The 20,766-nt window shown below is 45.5% G+C and overlaps 1 protein-coding gene across 1 annotated transcript in view; it reads right to left on the bottom strand.

The window, feature by feature from the left end:
- Positions 1–1,241: 1,241 nt before the first annotated feature.
- The window catches only part of LOC128887576 (homeobox protein SIX3-like), a 65,617-nt gene continuing 46,092 nt past the window's right edge, over positions 1,242–20,766 (bottom strand). The window contains exons 2-3 of the mRNA XM_054143611.1: positions 6,126–6,521; positions 1,242–5,246 (exon numbers count right to left, since the gene is read on the bottom strand). Coding sequence (XP_053999586.1) covers positions 4,865–5,246; positions 6,126–6,521 — 778 coding nt within the window. The 3' untranslated portion in view covers positions 1,242–4,864. The remainder of the gene's footprint in view (positions 5,247–6,125; positions 6,522–20,766) is intronic.

Here is a 20,766-nt window from a genome sequence, read left to right as displayed (position 1 = left end):
CCACGACGGGACGAACGAGGGCAGACGGGCACGGTCCTTTTCACGCCATACTGGATGTACCTTGAAAACGGTACACGGAACCGATGCCTATCGATAATCGCGACATTCATCCTTTCATTCCCCCCTTCAGGGCTGCGAGATTCTTCCGCGGCTACGTGTCGGATACTTAGCAACGTCGGAACGAGGCATTGTTCGCGGCGCGCGTTTGTTGCACAACGGTCTCCCCGCCTTCCGTTCGTTGAATTGCAGACGATCCTTATCAACGAAGGCTAGAACTTTTGTTTTTTTAAGAAACGACGAGAAACCTGGAATTAATAGCGCGTCGTGGCATAAACACTCGACCGATCTCTCGTCGAGCCTGCGCAGACTCGATCCGCGACTCGTAAAATAACTCGTAAAATAAATCTATACGTCTACGGCTTCAGCTGTGCAGTGGATGGAAAATATTAACGATGTTCTTATACCTGTAACATTTTTTGTAAAGCGATTCCATGGCTGGCACTCGTTCGCGGCAGGTGTAGTAATCCTGACTGTCCAGCATGTAGCGACTGGAAGTATCGTTTACGTTGGCCGTACAAAAAATCACAGTTTACTCCCAAAGGGTTCACTTTCAGGTCCGTGTCGATTACCTACTTTTTACCCGCTTCGGTGAGTACTATACACTCCCGAAACCGTGCGGTATACTCTTCTTTCGAACTCCCTGCACCGGAGAATTTAAGCGGTGCTTTGCTTCCGTTGGGTATTCAAGTGGACGCGCGTATTTTTGGACACGCGTATCGTTATTAAACTGCGAATTAATGCATTTGTGATACAAAGGATCTACACTTCCGTTCAAAAATATATGGACACCTACCAACTTTAAAGAATAATCAATATACACCGTAAATTATTATTATAAAATGTGTACTATAATCTAGTATTATACTGCAAACTAAATACGGAAACATGAGCGATATTTATTAATATATTCGTAACATTTTTTAGATACTTATTCCAATTAAGAAAGTGTCCATATACAGATAAACGGGGGTGTACGGTGAGCATAGCTAAAAAGGTACGCGGACCTATGCAAAACGAATATATTCTATATGTATTAGGTTTATATATTGGGTTGTCCAGAAAGTTCATGCCAATTTTTACGAAAAACTCAAAGGCACATTTAAACCTTGATATTTACTTATTGAATTACATAGGCACCATCTTGTTCCATAACCTTTCCACCTTTTAAGGGATATATTCAGACCTGTACCATGTACCAAAAATCAGCATGGACTTTCCTGACAACCCAATACATGTTTCGTATGTTTCTCATCATAAAATCCGCAATCCAATCATTATCATAGCACGTACGAGTGTCCACTTTAGGAAAGTATCTCTTCGTCGTCCCGCACAATTCCGATCTCCAGTATTTACTTCGTGATTTTTCCTTAAAAGAAAAGTCCTCCCTCCCCCAAGAATTGTTTCCTACTCCAAAAGTTTCAGCGAACAACATCGCGCGAGAACGCAGGCGACGATTAGCCCTCTCGAAGCCCGCGACTAAACGCATTTCGCTCAATGGCCAGTTTCAATTACGGCAACTACATCGAAGTGATTCAACAACTCGCTGGCGAAACACTGGGCCCGCGGTGTATCTTCTCGTGGCGTTTAACGACTCCATCTTCCAGCGGGGTATCCAACCCAGCTGTCGGGAACTTTCGTCGAGCGGAGGCAAACGGAATCGAGGGAAAAAGGGTGCGAAAAAGGAGACAGACAGCGGCGCAGGAAGGTCGAGGGTGAGGGACAGAGGAAGCAGTCGCATGTGGAAGAATCGGGCAGGGTGGAGTCGACGACGAGGAACGGTTAGGCGTGCGCTCTGGGCATATCGGCTTTTTGGAGAGCCTTGGTCGATGTTCCTGGTTCCTGGTTAACCCGCGGGATCGGTTACAAGGCGACCCAGCCAGCCGATTGGTCCATTTTGTCAGCGACACCCGCCCACGCCACGTTATCGCGCAACTACTCTCTCCCACTGTGCCCTATCACGCATTCTCCCGCTCTCTCTCTGTCCGCAGTCGTGTCGATAACCTTCCTTCGCCCGTTCTCTGTTCTCCCTTCGTCGGCTGTCACTCTCTCCGTCTGTCCTCTCCCTCTTCGCGTCCTCCCTTCGGGGTCTCTCCTGTGTATATCCTCTCGTCGCTCTTCCTCTCGAGACCGTGCCGCTTTGACCTTCGACGAAAAAAGGATCCGTGTTTCGAATGCGACTTCTTCGAGTTCGTTAACAGGGAGCCCCGTGACTCGGCGATTTTCGACGGTGCGCGGCACACCGTGGGGAAGAGCTTCGCAGCGTTTAAATTATGGGAAGAACCGACGACAGGGGTGGGAGAAGGAACCATGGAGTCAGCTCCCTTCGAGGTTATTAAGCGCGCGAATGCGAGCAATACGATGGTCGCGAGTGCGCGTGGAAAAGTCACTCGTATTCTAGACGTTTTCCCGTTGTTTTTCGTAATATGGTAGTGACGGAATAGGGTGATAGAATATTTTTATATTTTACTAGCTGTGCACCGCGATTTCACTCGCGCGGAATATTAACGTTGCAACCCCTTTTCACCCCCTTAGGGGTTGAATTTCAAAATATTCTCTCTTATTCCTTGTATACATCATAAAGGAAACCTCTGTGCAAAATTTCAGCTTCCTAGGTTCAAAACTGTAGCCTGGACGTTGATTGTAATCAACCAGGGTTTCATTCTTATATACGTAAATAAAAGGTTAACTGAACTACCTGGCGTAGAAGACTCTTAATAATTTAAAAAAAAATACGTATCCAGAAAAAATATATTTGAAATTAAAATACGAATTACTCCCATGAAACCCGCGTGAAGCGCTCCTGTAACACTATAATTTTCCTAATTGTGCTTCCATCTGAATCATTGCCGTCTCGAAAGGTGGGAAAAGGTGGTAAAAAGGAAAATACCAGAAATGTAACGAATAGTTTCAGCGTGTATTGATAATAAACAACGAAAAGTCTAACCGTCGCTCTCGTTCCTGGACGATCCACGAAAGAAAAATGACAAATAAACAATAACTTTGAGTTGATTAGTTAATCGTTTCGTCGCGTGACGGGGATCATGCAGTCCGGTCACGAATCGGCGATGCGGACTGATGCGATTGTTGCTTGACGAATCGTTCCACCAGCGAGCGCAAACCGGGCAAATAATTGCCGCGAATGAGCTGCATGATTTTAACCCGTTCAATGATATTCGCGACCGGATTACGGGCGGCAATCGCATAAATTCTGGGAATCGTTGCATAGTTCGCGGGTGGAATGGGGATGGAATAAGCGCGCGTTGGCTTCCAGGGCACAAAATTGAAGACTCGTAAATTGTTTTGTCGTAATGTCATAATAATCTGTTAATATATTTTCGCGTGAATGTATGTACAGGCGCAAATAATAATATTAATAATAATATTAATAATATTAATAATAATAATAATGATTCATTTCTCCTCGTATATTTATATATGTATATTTTTCGTGTTAATAGTCTTTACGTAAGGTACCTATGTATACGTAGATCATCGTAGTATGTTCATATGTATAGGGTCGATTATACAAGAAATTCGCTAACGTGTCTCTGTGTGTGTGTGTGTATGCGTGTATGTGTTTGTTCGTGTATATCTACAAAGAGAAGGGCGATGGTCTCTCTACCGCAAGAGAATCGATCGACGATCACCGTCAAGCCTAAACGCGGCTCGTTACTCTCGGAGTAAAACGATTCATCGAAGACCGTGTCGATTAATCAAATTTACAAAGCTAGTATCTACTTAGGCTAAAGGGCAGGCCGGGGAGGAAAGATTTCGCGAAGTTTCTTAAATTATTTAGTTCGACCAACGCTCGAGTTCTTGAATCAACAGCGTACGCGACATTGTGCGGTTCGGTTTCGCTGTAAAAATATCCCCCCATGGATTCGACGGATCTTGATATAAAGAAGGCTGTAACGCGGTCTTCGGCGGTAACATTGCCATTTCGTGGCTTCCTTAGGGGTACGACGATCCAAGGAAAAGAAAGCTTAGGGTCTTCGCGTATCAATCGAACGGCTTTAGTTCCTGAAACTCGACTTCGGTCTACGGTTTGGGTTCGTGTTTTTATTTTTCAAACGTTCCACCGTTTCGCGTTAGAAGTTTAAATAGCGTTCGAACAGGCGATCAACAGCTTTCAGGCAACGATTACATCGAAGAACATTTTCTCGAAAGCATGGCTATGTACAGACTACGAAAAAAAAAAACACCGAGTTCGTTTCAGCCTCGAAGCAGGATCGTTCGCGGAAGTTTCCGTCCTGCTGGTATCGGTTCCTCGACGGTACCAAACTATTTACACGCACCACTCGCGTTTTGATCTTGAGAAATTGCACACGTCCGCTCTCGCGAGCTGTCTAACGACGTCAACCGCACCGAGTCTGGCCACTTTTCTTCAACGAGGTACGAAGATACCTGTCGGCGTCTCCTAAAATGTTCCATCTTCTTGCACGGTCTGACGCGAACAAAGTTTTACACCGTGTTTCAGTTCGAATTTCCGATTCGTTCCGTCAAAGATGTTGATTGATTTCTCGCGCCCTTCGACTCCTCGACTCCATCGGATTTCTCGCTCTTTGATCTCGAATAATTACTCCTCGCGCTCCAGGGGCGTAGAAAACGTCCGAGTCCCTCGACTCTTTTCATCGAGACGAAGGCAGCACCCATCGTTCGCGCGGCTTCGGCCTCACAACACCTCGAAACGCTTCCCGAGGAATCGATGCTCGTCGCTGGCCGTGATCTTGCTCGATATGGAACACTGATCGTCCTCGGCGTCCACAGAAATGATTGTTTCCGACTCGAGATCGTCCCTGTCGTATCACGCTGGTGAAAACGGTCTGTGAATCTGCGGTGGTTTCGGGTTGGGCGGCGGCGTCGCGACCCTTATCAATCCCTGGCCTTGAGACTGACCCTGAGGAGTCTGCTGATTCGACGGCGGACTGCCCCGCGAGGAAGGCGTGTGAGGGCTAGGCACTGCGACCCTTAGAGGGCCCGTCACCGACAGATTCGTCGCCATTAGCGGCGGGCTGTGTGCTTCCGATAGGCTGTCCGACAGCCGCGATATCCCGCCGTCGGAGAGTCGCGAGCCGTCCGATAACCTGGACATCCCTTCCGGTAGCTGATGCGAGACGTGGGGGTGGTGCAGCAGCCCCTCGTGAGGATGCAACCTAGGCGGCGGTAGTCCCAGATGATCTGGTAGCCTGGAAAATTGAAATATGATCCGTGAGGTCGGGATTCTTGGAGGGTTGATTCGGTAGGGGTGGTTCGGCGATGGTTGGACTCTGGGCGTTTGTAGAAATTCATATTTTTGTAGGTATAGGTGAAGAGTCGAGACAGAAAGTTCAAGAAGAGAGTTCAAGAGTTCAAAACCGTGGAACATGTATGTTATATACACCCCCGCTCATAAGTATGTGGACACATCCCTAATTGGAATAAGTATTTAACAAATGTGACGAATATATTAATGAATATCACTCATGTCTCTGTATTACACATTTTGTAATATTTATTATAAAATGTATATATTAATAACGTTAATATTTATTAACGGTGTATATTAATTATTCATTAAAGTTGGTAGATATCCACTTATGTTTCTGTATTTAGTTTGCAGTATTATACTAGATTACGGTACTTATAATAATAATTTCAAGTGTATATTCATTATTCATTGAAGTTGGAAAATGTCCACATATTTACAAACAGAGGTGTATCTTTCCATTTACGCAGAAATTCAGAACATTTCGTAATAATGTTCGTAAATAGAATCGCTCTCCTTCGGTGCCGAATCCTGTAATTCAAGGTGAATGTATGAAATAACCCCTTTGATATATAATAATTACACCACACGACTACAAAATGTTGCCTCTGAATAATACATTAGCGAACCATCTAAGAACAACCCCGAGTGACATCTTAACAAATTTGCCCCGAGCAACACGTTCTCCACTTCGTTATCATCTACGTGATTAGGCTCTTCGAAAGTCCATCGAAATTTCATTATCGAGTCTCAGCGATGGCTGATAGATTCTAGTGCTCGGTTAAGGGCGGCGTTTTTTTTTTCTTCACGAGCGACTTACCTCGATCCTAGATCGCCCCTGGGCCCCACAGCCTGGAAGGGGCTCGTTTCCGTCAGCCTGAAGATCCCGCCACCTGAGATGTTCGGATGATTGTGTTGCGGGCTGTGCGGTCCAAACCGGAAGCCCGTCGGCGGGAATTTAAAGGCCGTCGCGTGGTTGAATCGAAACTGCGATTGCGATGGATCGAAGCGGAAATTTAAGGATGGCGGAGGCAGAGGTCCGAGGGGCCCGAGAGGAACAGGAGATGGTTGATGAGTCGGCGGAGGCGAGGAACTAGGCGACGGAGGCGACGTTCCGCCGAGAGAAATATCGGAGTCCTCCGAATCGCTGCCTCCTGGCCCGGGGCTCAGGGCACGCCGTGTATTTCCGTTTCCTGTGCCAGATTGCTGCTGCATTCTGTAACATAACGCAACGCGACAACGTTAGTTCTCGTTAGTTTCGTGTCATCGACGCGTCAACCCCTGCAGGATGACTCGTAATAGCTTCATTTATTCTACATAAACTAGCTACAGAGAAATATCAATGGTCTACAGGGTTAAAATTTTGTCTCGAGACAGTTGTAAACTAGAAAATCTAGCATTTGTCGTGTTACTTATTTTTGTATCATCATCTTACGAATTCTATTCAGACTTATTTTCATGAATACTTGGCTCTTAAAATTAATTGCCGAAGTTCCTTAGTGAAAAGTTCTGTCGCCCATATATGAGTGATGTGACGTTCAACGCGTTAATCTTAAAAATATTACCTTATCCACATCTCGACTATGTTTCATCTTAGCGAATTGTATCCACATTGCACTTTGCTACGTGGAATCATTAATACGAAGACCTTCCGTCTACGGGTATCTCGGCGATCATCAGATTACCGTCTTCCCCCCCTTCATTTAGCAATTAAAACATAGAGCATGTAACCTTTATTACTACCTTGCTCTTATCGCCTGATTATATGAATTTACTTCTGCACGAAGCCTTTCTTCTCCATCGGAAGTAGATCGGCTATTACGAGGTGTAATTCCTCCCTCGCGAAAATTGCTGACTAGTCGGTTAATTGCTGAATAGACGTGGCGTATGGATGAACCTCGCGCAAAACACGTTCGTCTTTATTACTTCGTAACCAGAAAGTGTACATCGATATCCTTTGTTTTGTTGTCGAGCAAGAACACCAAACTCGTTCTTGCGATGTTTCGTGATCGTCGTCGTATTATTTACTAAATTTGTCAAACATGCACTGATATTTATTCGGTCTAAATACGTGGTTAACGCCTAAGTCGTCTTAAAAAAGTTAAACTTCCAATGGCCACCATTGCCGCTCGAATTTTCTGCTTTCGAACCCTTTCTTTCGCGATCGCTGCAACTCCACGAGTCAAGACGTCCCGCGTCGTTCTTTAACGGATCGATTACTCGAGCATGCATCTCCCGTCGCGGGGTCAACGAAAAAGGTCAGCCGCCATTGGCAGCAACTCGGTCGGATGCGTCGCAGGCAAGAGAGGCCGACGTGGGCGTTGATCGCGATGAGAATTTCAAACTCCGTCTTGCTTAGACGGAATGGGTGGATGCACGCGGCACGGAAAACACTTTGTTTCCAGTCATCGTCGCGAAGCGGCTGCAATTAATGAGTAGGCTCGTCCTTCCCAGGTGAGCAAGGATTCACGGGAGAGTAACGACGATTCCCGACGACGCTTCGTATAAAAGAACGATCCACCTCATTACTCGAGAGATTACGAACAGATACGGATATACCGCCAACTTCTCACGCGACCCATCCTGCGCTCGAGATAAACGGCGAACAGTCGCGATCGAAACGGATGTTCCGACCTGTCGACAGGAAAATGTTATTCATCACGCCACCCACAGAGAATTCTTACAGCCGATGACTCACTTTGCGCTGCACTCGTTTTAATTCATAGACGAAAACCGTGCGCAATGACCGTTTAAGTTTACCGTGTTTACGCTGACTGATAACATCTCCAGGTTTTCCACAGTCGACGTTTAAATAATCATTTTCGCAGCGTATGTTGGACACGTGGCTGTTAGAAACTGACAATTGTAGAATTAAAATGGGATGATTTATATTAACACGTTGACTGGCAGAAAAATGTACTTGACAATTTTTGCTAGGATTGAATATATTATTCAAGCTATTGGAGACTTCATAATCGAACATATATCGAGATATTTATTTTTGTATCTTCATCGAGATACATAAATTTCGTTTAAATTCATTTCCTTCGATGCTTAACATTTAGAATTAATTTGTTTAGTTCTTGAGTGAATGGCACTGTCACTCATGTATGGATGACGTAGTTACTAGGTGGAATTTCAAATTCTTCCTATCGAACAGCTCCCATTCTACTCACTCTCCAAGAATCATCAATTTTTCACGCCGTCGAAGCCACGACTAATTTTAATTCCGAACAAGATTCACACCGGAACGTTGCCATGAATCGAGTAACAGCTTAGACGGGGGAACAATGTTGTAATTCGTTTCGTCGATCTCGGGAAGAGCCAGCGCAATTTTCCTTTGCTGTCAGGAACTCGCGCTGATGGAAAACGTAAACACCCAGGAGCCGCGCGAAAATAATTCTTCGTAATAAGAGAAAACAGCGAGACCGCTCGGCGGAATATATTTCTAGAGTGGAAACGCTCCTCGTCGATCGTGGGCAAAGAGAAAAGGAGAATCATTCGCCAGTCTGCCAAAGACAATGAGATGTTGTGGTCGCCTTAAAAGCCTCTTCGCGCCAGATCGATTCGACGCCGGGGCGCCCGAGATACTCCCGTATTTTCTTTGCTAATCGAGTTTCGAGCCCGCACAGTTACCACGGTAACACCTCGAATGATTTCGAACAGGTTCGCTGCTCGAAACGAGGATCTCGTCTGCTTCCTCACGCTACAAAAAAAGAGGACACATACTCGCGAGGAGCTGATTCACCCTCGCGCCAGTTCGAATGCTCTTGGCGAGCTACCGATCTCGTTCACGCCTTAATCGATCCTCGATCCGTTCGCGTTTGATTCATTCCCCCTACCGAATCGTTCCTCTCCCCAGTGTCTCGATACCTGATTCCTCGAACTCGATGGGCTCGAGTCCGCAACATTCGCAATTTTTTATCATTCTTAGTCGGGTTAAAAGGGACAATTTGTCTTCAGTAAATTATTTAAAATATTCATATCCTTTTGATATAATAACCATGCTTTGCGCAACACCCTTGGATGCTATTTCACAAAATCTTTTATTAGGATCCAAGAGATTGGTATGTACATTTTCTAAAAAGGATCCTACTCCTTGAGTAAGTTGTTGCATGAAAAGAGAGCGTTTCTGCGAAGATTGATACAACCTGGCAAATTTTCGTTCTACTTCTTGGATTCTTACGAGTATCAAGATTGTAAACACCGACAAATGTCTAAGCTCTTACCCCCCAACACGTCACATTTTCTTGACGAGATCACGAACGCGATTTACTTCCCCCGAAGGCTGACAGAGAAGAAGAGGGTAAATGGCGGTGGAACGCGATTCGAGGAGAGGCCACTCTTGCGTGGACCCGTTTGAAAACGCGTCGGACACGGTGGTAATCGAACCCGTACCTCGTTTTCTTCTCTCCTGCCCCCCTGGCCCCCCTCCAGGTCCTTTTCTACCCCGGTGTCTCGCTTCAACGGGACACTCGACGCGTTTTAATTATGCCTCAAGACCGCTCTCCTTTGTCTTCGTCCTTTCACGAGACACCCGCACGAGCGCCGCGACTTATTATGTACCAGCCTCTCGTTTTGTTCCGCTAAGTGCTCTCCGACGATCGTCGTCCCCATTGAGGACCGCCTTAATGTCGTGGCATTAAAGTGCGGAGACTCGAGCTTACGGTGTCAATTTTTCGGCGCGAACGCGACCGGATCGCCGTCAATTTATCCGATTCGTTGCAAACCGCGAAACCAACGGAAACGTTCTGGTTTCGACGACGAGAGACCATTTGTAATCAACAAATTTCTCGAGTTTTATGGGGCTTGTTAACGATTGATCGCGTTGGGAGCGAGGTTTCCGCGTTCTCCGATCTTCAAATACGAGGGAACGGATCTAGGGATCGAGGGAGCAGGCTCTATGCGTATCATAAACACGTAAAATTAAACGAGATTTAAGTCATCGTTTAGCTACTTTTGAATTTGTTTATACGATACAGTTTTAGATTTTTACTCGTAAGCGGAAACGAGCGCCACGAATGAATTCTTATCTCCGTGACTATCGACTGTACCAAGCTGCTTTTTTCACCTATTACGAGTAATAATTAATTACTATTTTGAAGCTGGTTCAATTATTAACAGCGATGCTACGCGGCGATGATTCCCCCGTGTCCATGGTTCGGCTACTTGTGCGTTAATTGTTAGAAAAAACCGCGACTACTCGTGCTACTTACTCCGTAATGTGCGCCTTCATAGAACTTGGAAATATCGTTCGTGTAAAAGGAACATAGAAACGCGCGTTACTTTGTATTCATTTGAGTTTTGTGAACATCTTCAAAAACGAGATAAAAGTGTACTCCATCTTCTGATTTCGGCAACTATAATACGAAGAACTTAGGAATCGTTGACTCCGATCCCATCTCATCTCGTTCCCATCGGTTCTTTTGCATTTTTTAATCTCGCTCTAAACCAGAGAGGACTGCCGCCGCGGATTTTTAGCACGGATTTCCTTTTTTCGAACCTTTTGCTCCGGAACGCGTATAATATATTCGCGGCATGTGTCTGCGCGTGCACGCGTTCCCCCGAATTCGCGTGGCGAATCGAGGACCGCGTCGAACTCGGCCCGAAGCCATCACAGGTGACGCGGTGCTTTTGGCGGTGGTGCACGATCAAAAAAGAAATTCATCAGGCGTCGTCCACGGGGAAAGTATCAGGTGCAACGGAGGAGCCCGACGAGGATGCGCCCCGCCGTTAAGTATTTACGCCGCATGACGAGTCACTTTTGTAATCCCCCGTATGTTGCCAAGTATTATGCACGCGGACGACGACGAGGGCTCAAACCGTGACGGAAGCTACTGTAATTACGCGCAAGATGGTCGTCAGCGCCATGGAAGCCCCGATCGATCTCCGATCGAGAAAATCCTCGCGGTGAAAGGATCCATGGCTTTCGCTCTGGTGACGAAAGACTCTTCAAAGGGTACGATCGTTTCGATACGAGTGCGACTCTGGATCGACTTGATAAGGGGATTGTGTGTTATCTGTCCACGCGATGGAATGGGGGCGTTTCTTTCACGACGAGAGCAATAAAACAAGACAGTCTTTTCCCTTTGATGAATTTCGATTGAATTACACCACATTTTCATATCTATTAAATTCTTCTAATGATTGATGCCCCACACTTATGGAACGGAGTGATTTACAGAACAGAACGTTCGGATAACGGAGATTCTGCTATATGGCGTTTATTTAGGTTCGAATCTAATGTCGTACGTTCATCACGGTGTATACATATATAGTTCCTTATAATAACATTCCTAGCATCCTCGTGCGCCTCGAATTGGTTTATAAACGTCAGTTCAGAAAGCTGTCTCATTCATCTTCATTTCGAATCGCTAGGTGATACATCTTCGGAACCGGTTCTGGGTTCATTGATGCAAATTCGCACAAGTTAATCGAAATTTTTCATCTGTACATATTTATTATTTAAAAGCAGCTCGTAATTAATGTTTCCGAAGATAACGATAGAGTCGATCGAGATAAGTTTACCTCATTTAATAGGTTACTTATAGAACATAGCTTAATACAATTATATACAGTCAATCCCATAAATATTCGTACCCTCTATGTTGGGTACGAATATTTCTATGAAGAAGTTTGACTAAAGTAAATAATAGTTTCGATATTAGTGTATCTATTTTTCATTATAAATATGTATACGAATAAGCTTATACATGTATATATATATAGATCAACATATTTAATTGAAACAAATTTCTTCGATATATATATATGTACGAATATTTATGAGTCTGTATATTATTTATATACGTAATTTAAAAATTCAGATCCTTGGAGTAATCTGTACAGGCTTCAGAAAGTAACATCTCATCTCTTCAATTTGAAGCGTATTTCTCCCATTCCCGTTACTTCAATTTTTAATAAAATGTCCGATATCGCTACGTATCGAATTATTTCCAGTGTTCCACATCCGAGAAACACAGCGTTCCCCGCGTTCGATTCTGGATCGCCGATCAGAAGTGATCGCGTCCAACACCGAACAGAATTCCACCAACCAAAAGAATGTCCGAACGGGTGTTTCGGCTCCAGTTCCCCCCCTTTTTTGATCTCGAAACGAGTTTCTACAATTCCCTCACGCTCCGGGCGCACACACGCGCCGCTCTAGCGCTGGCTCGTTCAGGTTAAAAAAAAAAGGGAAACGATCAATTTCAAGCCCGATATCAGAATCGGATCTATCTCGAGAGCCACGACTCTACTAGAGTGACGGGGGATATCATTTTAACAGAATCTACCCCGTGTCGAGCACCGTGGATTTTCGTGCGTGGTACGAGCCCATCCCCGATCCCTCCCTCCCCGCCTCTTGGGTCCCTTCGATTTAGACCAACCCCGTGCCATGCTAAATACCCGCTGCGCACAATGGTGAACATATCATTCGAAAATCTGAGCTATACGACGAAGGCCTCCACAAAAGGTAACTGGATACCGGTACGAGGAGGAGACGGCATGTGAACAGAGGGCCCCGCGATTTCAAGCAACCGGGACCCCCTCGTCTCTCCACCCCTCGACGTCCCTGGCTACCCCCTTGCCCTCGTTTCGCTGCTTTTTTTGCTCTCTAGCTCATTTTTAATAGCCGCTAATAGAGACGTTAAAACGATACGGGCCCTCTCGGCCGACTCGGTTCCGATGCTCAGTTCTTTCTTCGCTCTCTGCCAGGTCCCCACCAACCCCCTCGACCCCCTTCGTGTACGTCGCCTCCACTGTTTGTCTTAAAAAAGCGCCTTCCACCCTCGATGGTGGACCGGGCCGCGTGGTGCTCCTAAACGTTCCCAAAAATGGGGTAGAAAATCTTTTCAGTTTTTTGCAAACCCTTTTCGTTATTTATCATCGAAGAGGAAATATCGTTACGGAAGAAAGGAGGGAGAATTTCACCCCCGATACGTAAGAACCACCCTGTTGTGTATCTTTCCTCGCCTCGCTTGGCACTCCCAACCTGGGAGCGATCGAGTCGATAAGATTCAGCGATCTGGGAAACACGGCGTCGGATTTTAATCATCCGCCCACGCAGCGATTCCTTTGCTCGTTGAAGCTTATTAACCGCGAAAGGAAACTATTGCGCGAAGCGGAAGCGCCGGGACGAATCGCGGTATCCGCGCGCTTTCGCAAATTTCATCGCTGCCGTTCCTTTTCCCTTGACGAAACGCGAAACCGTTATTCGAGCAATCTGGCATCGATGAACTGGTAACCGTGTAATTCTCGAAGAGTTGAATCCTCTGTGAGGTAAACGATTAAGCCATTCGCGGTGTTGTACAAACGTACACCGAACCTTTCGCACATTCTACGACCTAAAATTTCAGTTCGATTGGAACTTTGTGATATTTATCCGTTTGAGCGCCAGAGGAATTTTTCAAAGGTTCACTCAAAGGTTTAACAACGAAGTAAAGCTAAATTGTTGAAACGCAAACTGCGTCACGTCGCGAGGAAAACAAGGAGGCCCTGGTGCAACGTACGGAGTCGGTGGAACAGGTAGCCTATGATTTGCAACATTTTAATCCGGGCCAAGATCGGGGAAGTGCCGCGTCTGGGCCCGCAACATGGCGTCCGAGGTGAAAGAGAACGGCCGTCCAGTGGCCTCGTTCCGTGGGCCGACGCGAACCATCGTCCTCGTCTTCCTGTCACCCTCCTGGCAACTCCTGAGAAACCGGACAAATGTTTGTCCCGCGAACAAAGAGAGTATCCACTGACGTGGCTGCCGCTCACTTGTTCCGTCCTCTGGGCACCGCGTCCCCGAAATCCTGATCTGTTTGAGGAGATTTTTAAGCGCCCCGTGTCCCGGACCGAAAAACGATATCCACTTGCTTCTTCCTCGAATTTGCTTTCTTTTAAACGTCTCCGATGTCCCTAAATGCGACTGCAAAGTTGTTGATTTTAAAGCACGCCAGGCCTCGATCACCGCGATACTTGGATTACACGTCTGCTTGAAAAAATGCCTCAGACTGTCAGTTTACAAGTCCATGTCGTTACAAGTTTCTTCATCTTAACCAAACAGATAAATGAAGTTTTAAGTTTTTCCTTTTAAATTTCTTTGACGATTACTGTCTCGAATGACGAAACAAAAGTTGATCTTCTTGCAAGGCATTTACTTCGATATTTTAGTAGTCATCGGTATCGTTATTGATTAGACCAAGAGCCATCACTGCTCATTCTTGTTTACAATCATGCATCTTTGCTCAACACGTTCACTGTCAGGATAATACTCTTGAGAATTTCTACTGTGACTAAAGTTTGTTTACTGCCTATTGGAAACTACATAATCGATATTTATTGTGGTCAATTTCGTTTAAATTTATTTTCCTTGGCACTTGACGTTCAGATTGAATTTTTTTAATTCTTCAGCGAAAAGCACTGTCATCCAAGTATATCTGGCATTTCTCGGGTATGTATGAAGATTTCCTCTGGCTGGAGAATCCATCCTCTAACTTTGTATCCTTTTTTCAAAATCGATACATTAAACAAACGAAGGTTAAAGTGCACACGGAATTATAATCTCTGTATCGTTAACTTTGTTGCGAAGTTCGTGTAACTGAGGCACACTGGACGTTCGAAACCGTTCGAGCGCCTCGGGCGACATTTTCTTCCGCTTTGGACGGATCCCGGTCGTTTACGAGGACCGACAAATAATTTCCTACAGGGGCATAGACGTCCCCGAGTGTTTGCCCAGGTCCTCGAGTGAAGCATCTACTACCCTGACCATTCCGTGGGAAAAATCCTTGGAAATTAAATCCTTGCCTCGGCCTCCTCTGACGAGGATGCGCCGTCTAGACTAATCCCGTTGTTTTAGGTCGAGCTGTGGTCTTCCCGAGCTGCTCCCGGGGAAAAATTATTCCTGGTCGGTTAGTCAACGACGAACGAGTCCCGTACGTACGGTCGAAATAGTTGTCCGTCCAGCGAGTCGTAGGAAAAATATTTGCACTCAACCGAGATAAACGGGAGAGGATAATTTCCCTTTCGAAAACGGCGGAACGCGATCCTTGTTGGCACGAGGGCCCGAGTAGCCGTCTTCCACAATACAATTACCGATCGGGAGGTCTAACGATCCGTGGAGACTAATTAACCGTCTCGATCATCATCCCGGAAACTATAGATGGTTATCTAAATTCTTTCGGTACATGTTGCTTCGAAATTTTTACCCTTGTTGCTTCCGTGTTCCCTTCTGCTCGACGAACGGCATGAACAGGTTTTCCGCATGCTAATTGCCTCGGTATTAGTCGCGAGTGGCGTAAACAACATTCTTCTAAGATGCATTACATTCTTCTAGATGCATTCACCGACTCGAAACTAAAGTTTTCGCGGATACTTTTTTTTTTTTTTTATGAAAAATGTATAAACTCTATTGGAACGGTCTTTTCATCTGAACCATATGTTCCGTATCACGAAGAATTTCGAAGTGGAACCTTTTGCACACTACGTACGAAGGACCAAGCTGTCCATGTTTTTGAAAACGTCGAGGTGGAACCCCGCAGATCGTCGCCATCCCCGGCCCGATCGTTTAAGACGCGCTCTCGATGAGAATTCCGCGTCTCATTTAATTTAATGACCCGTTTTCGAGAAGCTGGTCGGTACATACGTCAGAAATCACTCGGTAAATAATTAATGTGTAATCAGACTCCGTTTGTGTGCGCGAACGAAAGGGACGAATGCCTCGTCTCGCGAGGTAGCAAGGGCGCCAGCCGAGGGAACGCGAGAAACGAAGGGTGTTTGCCAGCAAACACCATGGAGGACCTCTTAACGTGTCCTAAACCTATGCGTGGGGTTCCTTTCGTTGAACAAAGCGACGTGGAAGATGGTATCGCGAGGCGAAGTTTCGCTCGTGCTCGTTTCATTTTTATCGTGCGCTCTCTCAGGAAATACGACGAACAATATTTGCACGACGAACTTCGCGAGGAATGTTGACCGGTGAAAACAAATTCTATTTATGATGCTGTCAGAAATTGCCGTTTTTAGGGCTCGAAGGCTGAAGGGTTTTCAAAGCACGACTATCCTGCTACTTTTGTGGTAAATTTTCCTGGTTCGAAGGGATTTGGATAGAATAATTTATTGAAGAAAATAGCAGAAGGTACTAGAGCAAGTTGATTGTAGATTAGAGATAAAATTGAGTTGAGTACGAGTTTGTTAACGAGTTTTGTTGTAGCTTAACAAATTGTAACCATCGCCAACGACAACCAACGCGGGTAGAAGTTTACATTAAAAACGAGTCTTGGACAGGTTCCCCATATAGTCAAATACACTCGTAGCAATTTAACTTTCCCAAATATTTGAAAAAGCCACAATCTACCCCTGTCGTTAACTTCTCACCAACTGTCTGTAAATCTACCAATTGTCTGTAAATTACTTTCTGTGTCGTTACACAACAGTACAACGAAATAGCAACTCGAAACAAGTGGATCTGCACGAAATAAACGAGTTTCATTTTCGCGTACCTACTTCACGTTTACATCAATTACATCAATTATCATCCCGACGAGGACCTAAATCAATGTCGAAACGTCGATATACCTATCGAATAATTTTCTTTGCACTCTATCACCAATCAGTGTTCATTCAATTTTATCATTCAGCCGTCGAAGACGAGTCCACGACGTTTTCGAGCGCGAAACAGCGGAGCCAAGGTGCGTGGGCGTCGAAACGAGTGCACCGCAATCGATGTCTCTCAATTATCGCGCGACGAGAAAGAGAGGAACTTCAATGGCATCCGATCGAGGCACGCGCCATCGCTTAGAGGCTCTTCGAGGTTCGAGAGCCCTCGAATTGATTCGAGTCCCGTGGCACACTTCGGGGCAAATTAAGTTTCGCTTCTGAAATATGCTCCGTCTCCCTCCGTCCGCCTTCGTCCCCGTCTTTCTTTCGCCATTCATCTTTTACCCGTCTTTCATCTTCGGAGATCGCTTCGACGAATCGCGTTCCATGCCGTTGCAAATTGGCATCGAGACCGATTGTTTCGCTAACAAAAAGATCACCGCGGGATGGAGGCCCGTGCAACACGACGACGTTAGGACGCTGGGAACGCGAAAGGGATGGAGGAACGACGGAGGAACTCGACAACGAAAGTGTGTCGAATCGTGCCGAGAAAAAACCTGACAATGTCGCGGACAGTAGGGTAAAATGTTTCCATTTTTTTCTTCCTGTTAATAGTTGAAGCTAATGGAAAATATCAGAAGCGAAAGGAAATTAATTCTATCTTGCGACATCAATGCTTGCAGCTCGCCATACAAAAAGTAATTCAATCTTGCTACATCAATGCTTGGAGCTCACTATATCAAAAATAAATCAATCTTGCTACGTCAATGTTTGGAGCTCACTATATCAAAAATAATTCAATCTTGTGACTTCAATCCTCGGAGCTCACAACATAAAAAATAATTCAATCTTGCGACATCAATGCTCGGAGCTCACCCTACGAAAATTCATTTATGAAATCACAGTACCCTGCTAGTTTTAGTCATACTTAGTCTACTCGATTATCATCGTCAAATTCGAAGAGATAGTGCGATGCTTCTCACCTGCTCCATTCGATAATATCCGCGAAAGTGAGATCAGCGCCGCGGAGTGAATGGCGAGCCGTTAATTCCTGTTACTTTCGTCGCAAGAACTCGCGTTGTAACATAAGGAGCAGCGTTAGCGAAGCGGGAAGGCAGTGAAGGTGGGCAGGGGACGAGGGACGAGCCGCAGGAGCAAAAAGAGGAAACAGCCCCCGGTAACCTCTCGTTTGCACCGGCGCACGCTCAATTAACCATTTTCAGGGAAAAAATTCGCCGACCAAATTCTGCGCGACAGCCCGTGAAGTCCGCGGCTCGTGTTCACCGCGAGGCAACCGAGCCGGACGACGAGGCAAGTGCAGGAAGGACCTCGAGGAGATCCAGATCGAACGGGAAGAGCCGGGGCGAGGGGGGGAGGGGAGGAGGATAGGAAAAAAAAAGAAGGGAAAGCAAGGGTGGGCCATTGAGGTAACCCTGTATCGTTTTTCAAAGAAGGCCCCCACGTTTCGTCTCTCTCGACGTTCGTCCCGTCCACTCGACTTTTCTCTCGTCTTTCCTCGTCTTTCTTCCGTTGTCTTTTTGTCTCCTCGGTACGGAAGATCGTACGGCACGGTTGGGTGTAAGATTTCACGTATACACGCGGGATGGATCAGATTGGCCTGGCCTTAAGCCGTCGCAAATTACCCCGTAAGCCTTTTAGTCGCCGTGTGTGTTTTGCTGGCTGCGCCCTAAACCTCCCCCGACCACCTTCCTATCCTTCGCCTCTCCGCGTTATTATTTTGTTGTTCCGTAATATCCCCGAAACCCCCGTGGGGCTTTGCCAGGCCACTCTAAAGGGAATCTAACCGGTGCCCGTGGTCTGCGGGGGTACGTTACAGATATAGTTCCGAACTACGCGAATTATCAGTACACCAAAGTGGGACTTTATCCTTCGACTCCTGGCAGCCCACTTTGAACAGAACGTGAGTGTTTCGGAGACCGTAACCGGCGTAGGCGGGTTTTCGTGTAGTAATCGCTGCAGCGTTGACGTGATTTAGGCAGACTTTCATTGATAATCGAGAAAATTTCATTTTCTTCATCGTGTTAGTACTCGTCTGTTCATAAATATGTAGATGTCAAGCTCAATGAATAATTAATATACACCGTAAATTATTATTATGAAATGCGTACTATAATCTAATATTACACCGGAAACTAAATACAGAAACATGAGTGATATTTATTAGTGTATCCGTAACATTTTTTAGATATTTATTCCAGTTAAGAAAGTGGCATACTTATGAATGGGAGTGTATATATTAATCTAGGTGGATATCGTCTTGTGAATATTATTACTGTGGATTTTATGCGTGATGACGTATAATAATATACAAAAGGTGCATAAAATATACATAGAGTATGTTGAATATATTGCGCAATGAGTATAATAATATTATTATTTCGTTTTCCATAAGTGCGCGATAGATGTATTGAAAGACTTGGTAGTTTCTACAAATTGAACACTGTAAATAGAAAATTATGAACGTAGTTAATAGGTTGTAGTAGATAGGCATTGGATTTAAGAAGCCAAGGGTTGAATAGGTTCCCAGTACGTGATGATCAGTCTGTATCGTATCAATTTTAAAAAGAAACTATAAAAAGTCCCTGAACTATTTCCACAATCGAATCCATCCCTAAATTCTGAATCTCCTTTCCCACTCTGTTTACCCTGGCACGTGGAGGACTCCGAACTGTGAAACAGTGTTTCGCCGGCGGTAATAGCTTTTAAAATCCAGTATCGTCGGCTAAACACATCTTCTTTATCCAGTTGCTGGTCCCAGCATCAAAAGACTAAGACACGTAGCCCCCGGGGGTCGGGGGAGTAAAAATTTAACGCAATTCCAAGTGATTACCGCGGCCCGCTCTGCGATACACCCCTTATACATCCACCCCTTGATTGGCTTACATTGTCGATGCTTAACTGTTTCATGCACCAGTGACCGACTAGGGGGATATCATTGCTCGCGATAGGGGTAACGTTTTCATAGCCCGTGGCGGCGGTGTCGTCATTGTCAAGATTCAAATGTAAAAATCGTCGACGGGACGCGATCGAAATCCATTTCATCGTCGAAACAGCGTTTCGGACAATTCGCCTCCATTACATCCGAAATAATTCACGAATCGCGTGACAACGGTTGACCTTCTCGGTTCCCCTTATCGGAACGATGCCATAGTTTTCATAATTCCTGTTTCTTCTTTTTTCTTTTAACGCGCGTTGAAGCTGTACCGTGGGAGTACGACGCCCCTTTTGTCACTAATAATACCAGCGACTAGTCATGATCGATCACGTAGCCCTAACCGTGAGTGTTGATTACAGACGAGGCGATAGTTCGAGTAATTAGCAAATAGAGGAATAGATAGAGAATCGGGGTGGGAAATTAATTTCCAGCAGGTATTTCACGAAGATCGCGGTCCCCTAGGAGATAGGAAATAACTTTTCGTGTCTCGTTCGAGTGACAAAGAATTTACGGGGGTCACTCGATACCTCTCCGTGGCATAATACGCGCGCCATACGTGCGTACAACACACCGCTGGCCAGGTATGTACCCGTTGAATGTGCGCGTCGCGTCCACGTCGCCGGAGATACCATCTCATTCAAGGATCAGGATCAGGACTACAGTGTTGCGTTACATCACCGGTTACGGTTATCCCTTAATACATCGGGTGCTCTCTTAACGAGACCATAAGCGAGCGTCGTGTTACGGGTAGGCTCTTTAACGAGGAAACTAGACGCAGAGAAGAAAGTTATTCCGTATCGGTGGCCCTTATCCCCAGCGCTCCATACTTCCTCAATTTTGTACAGTTATTGACGATTTAATGTCTCGAATCGTCTCGTTAATATCTGCCTCTGATTACGGCATACATCTATTTAGACGTTTTATATAATTA

This window comes from Hylaeus anthracinus, unplaced genomic scaffold, assembly GCF_026225885.1.
Source record: "Hylaeus anthracinus isolate JK02 unplaced genomic scaffold, UHH_iyHylAnth1.0_haploid 11989, whole genome shotgun sequence".
Taxonomy (NCBI): Eukaryota; Metazoa; Arthropoda; class Insecta; order Hymenoptera; family Colletidae; genus Hylaeus; species Hylaeus anthracinus.
Note: the sequence above shows the minus strand (reverse complement) of the source record. Positions and strands in the feature narration are given on the sequence as shown.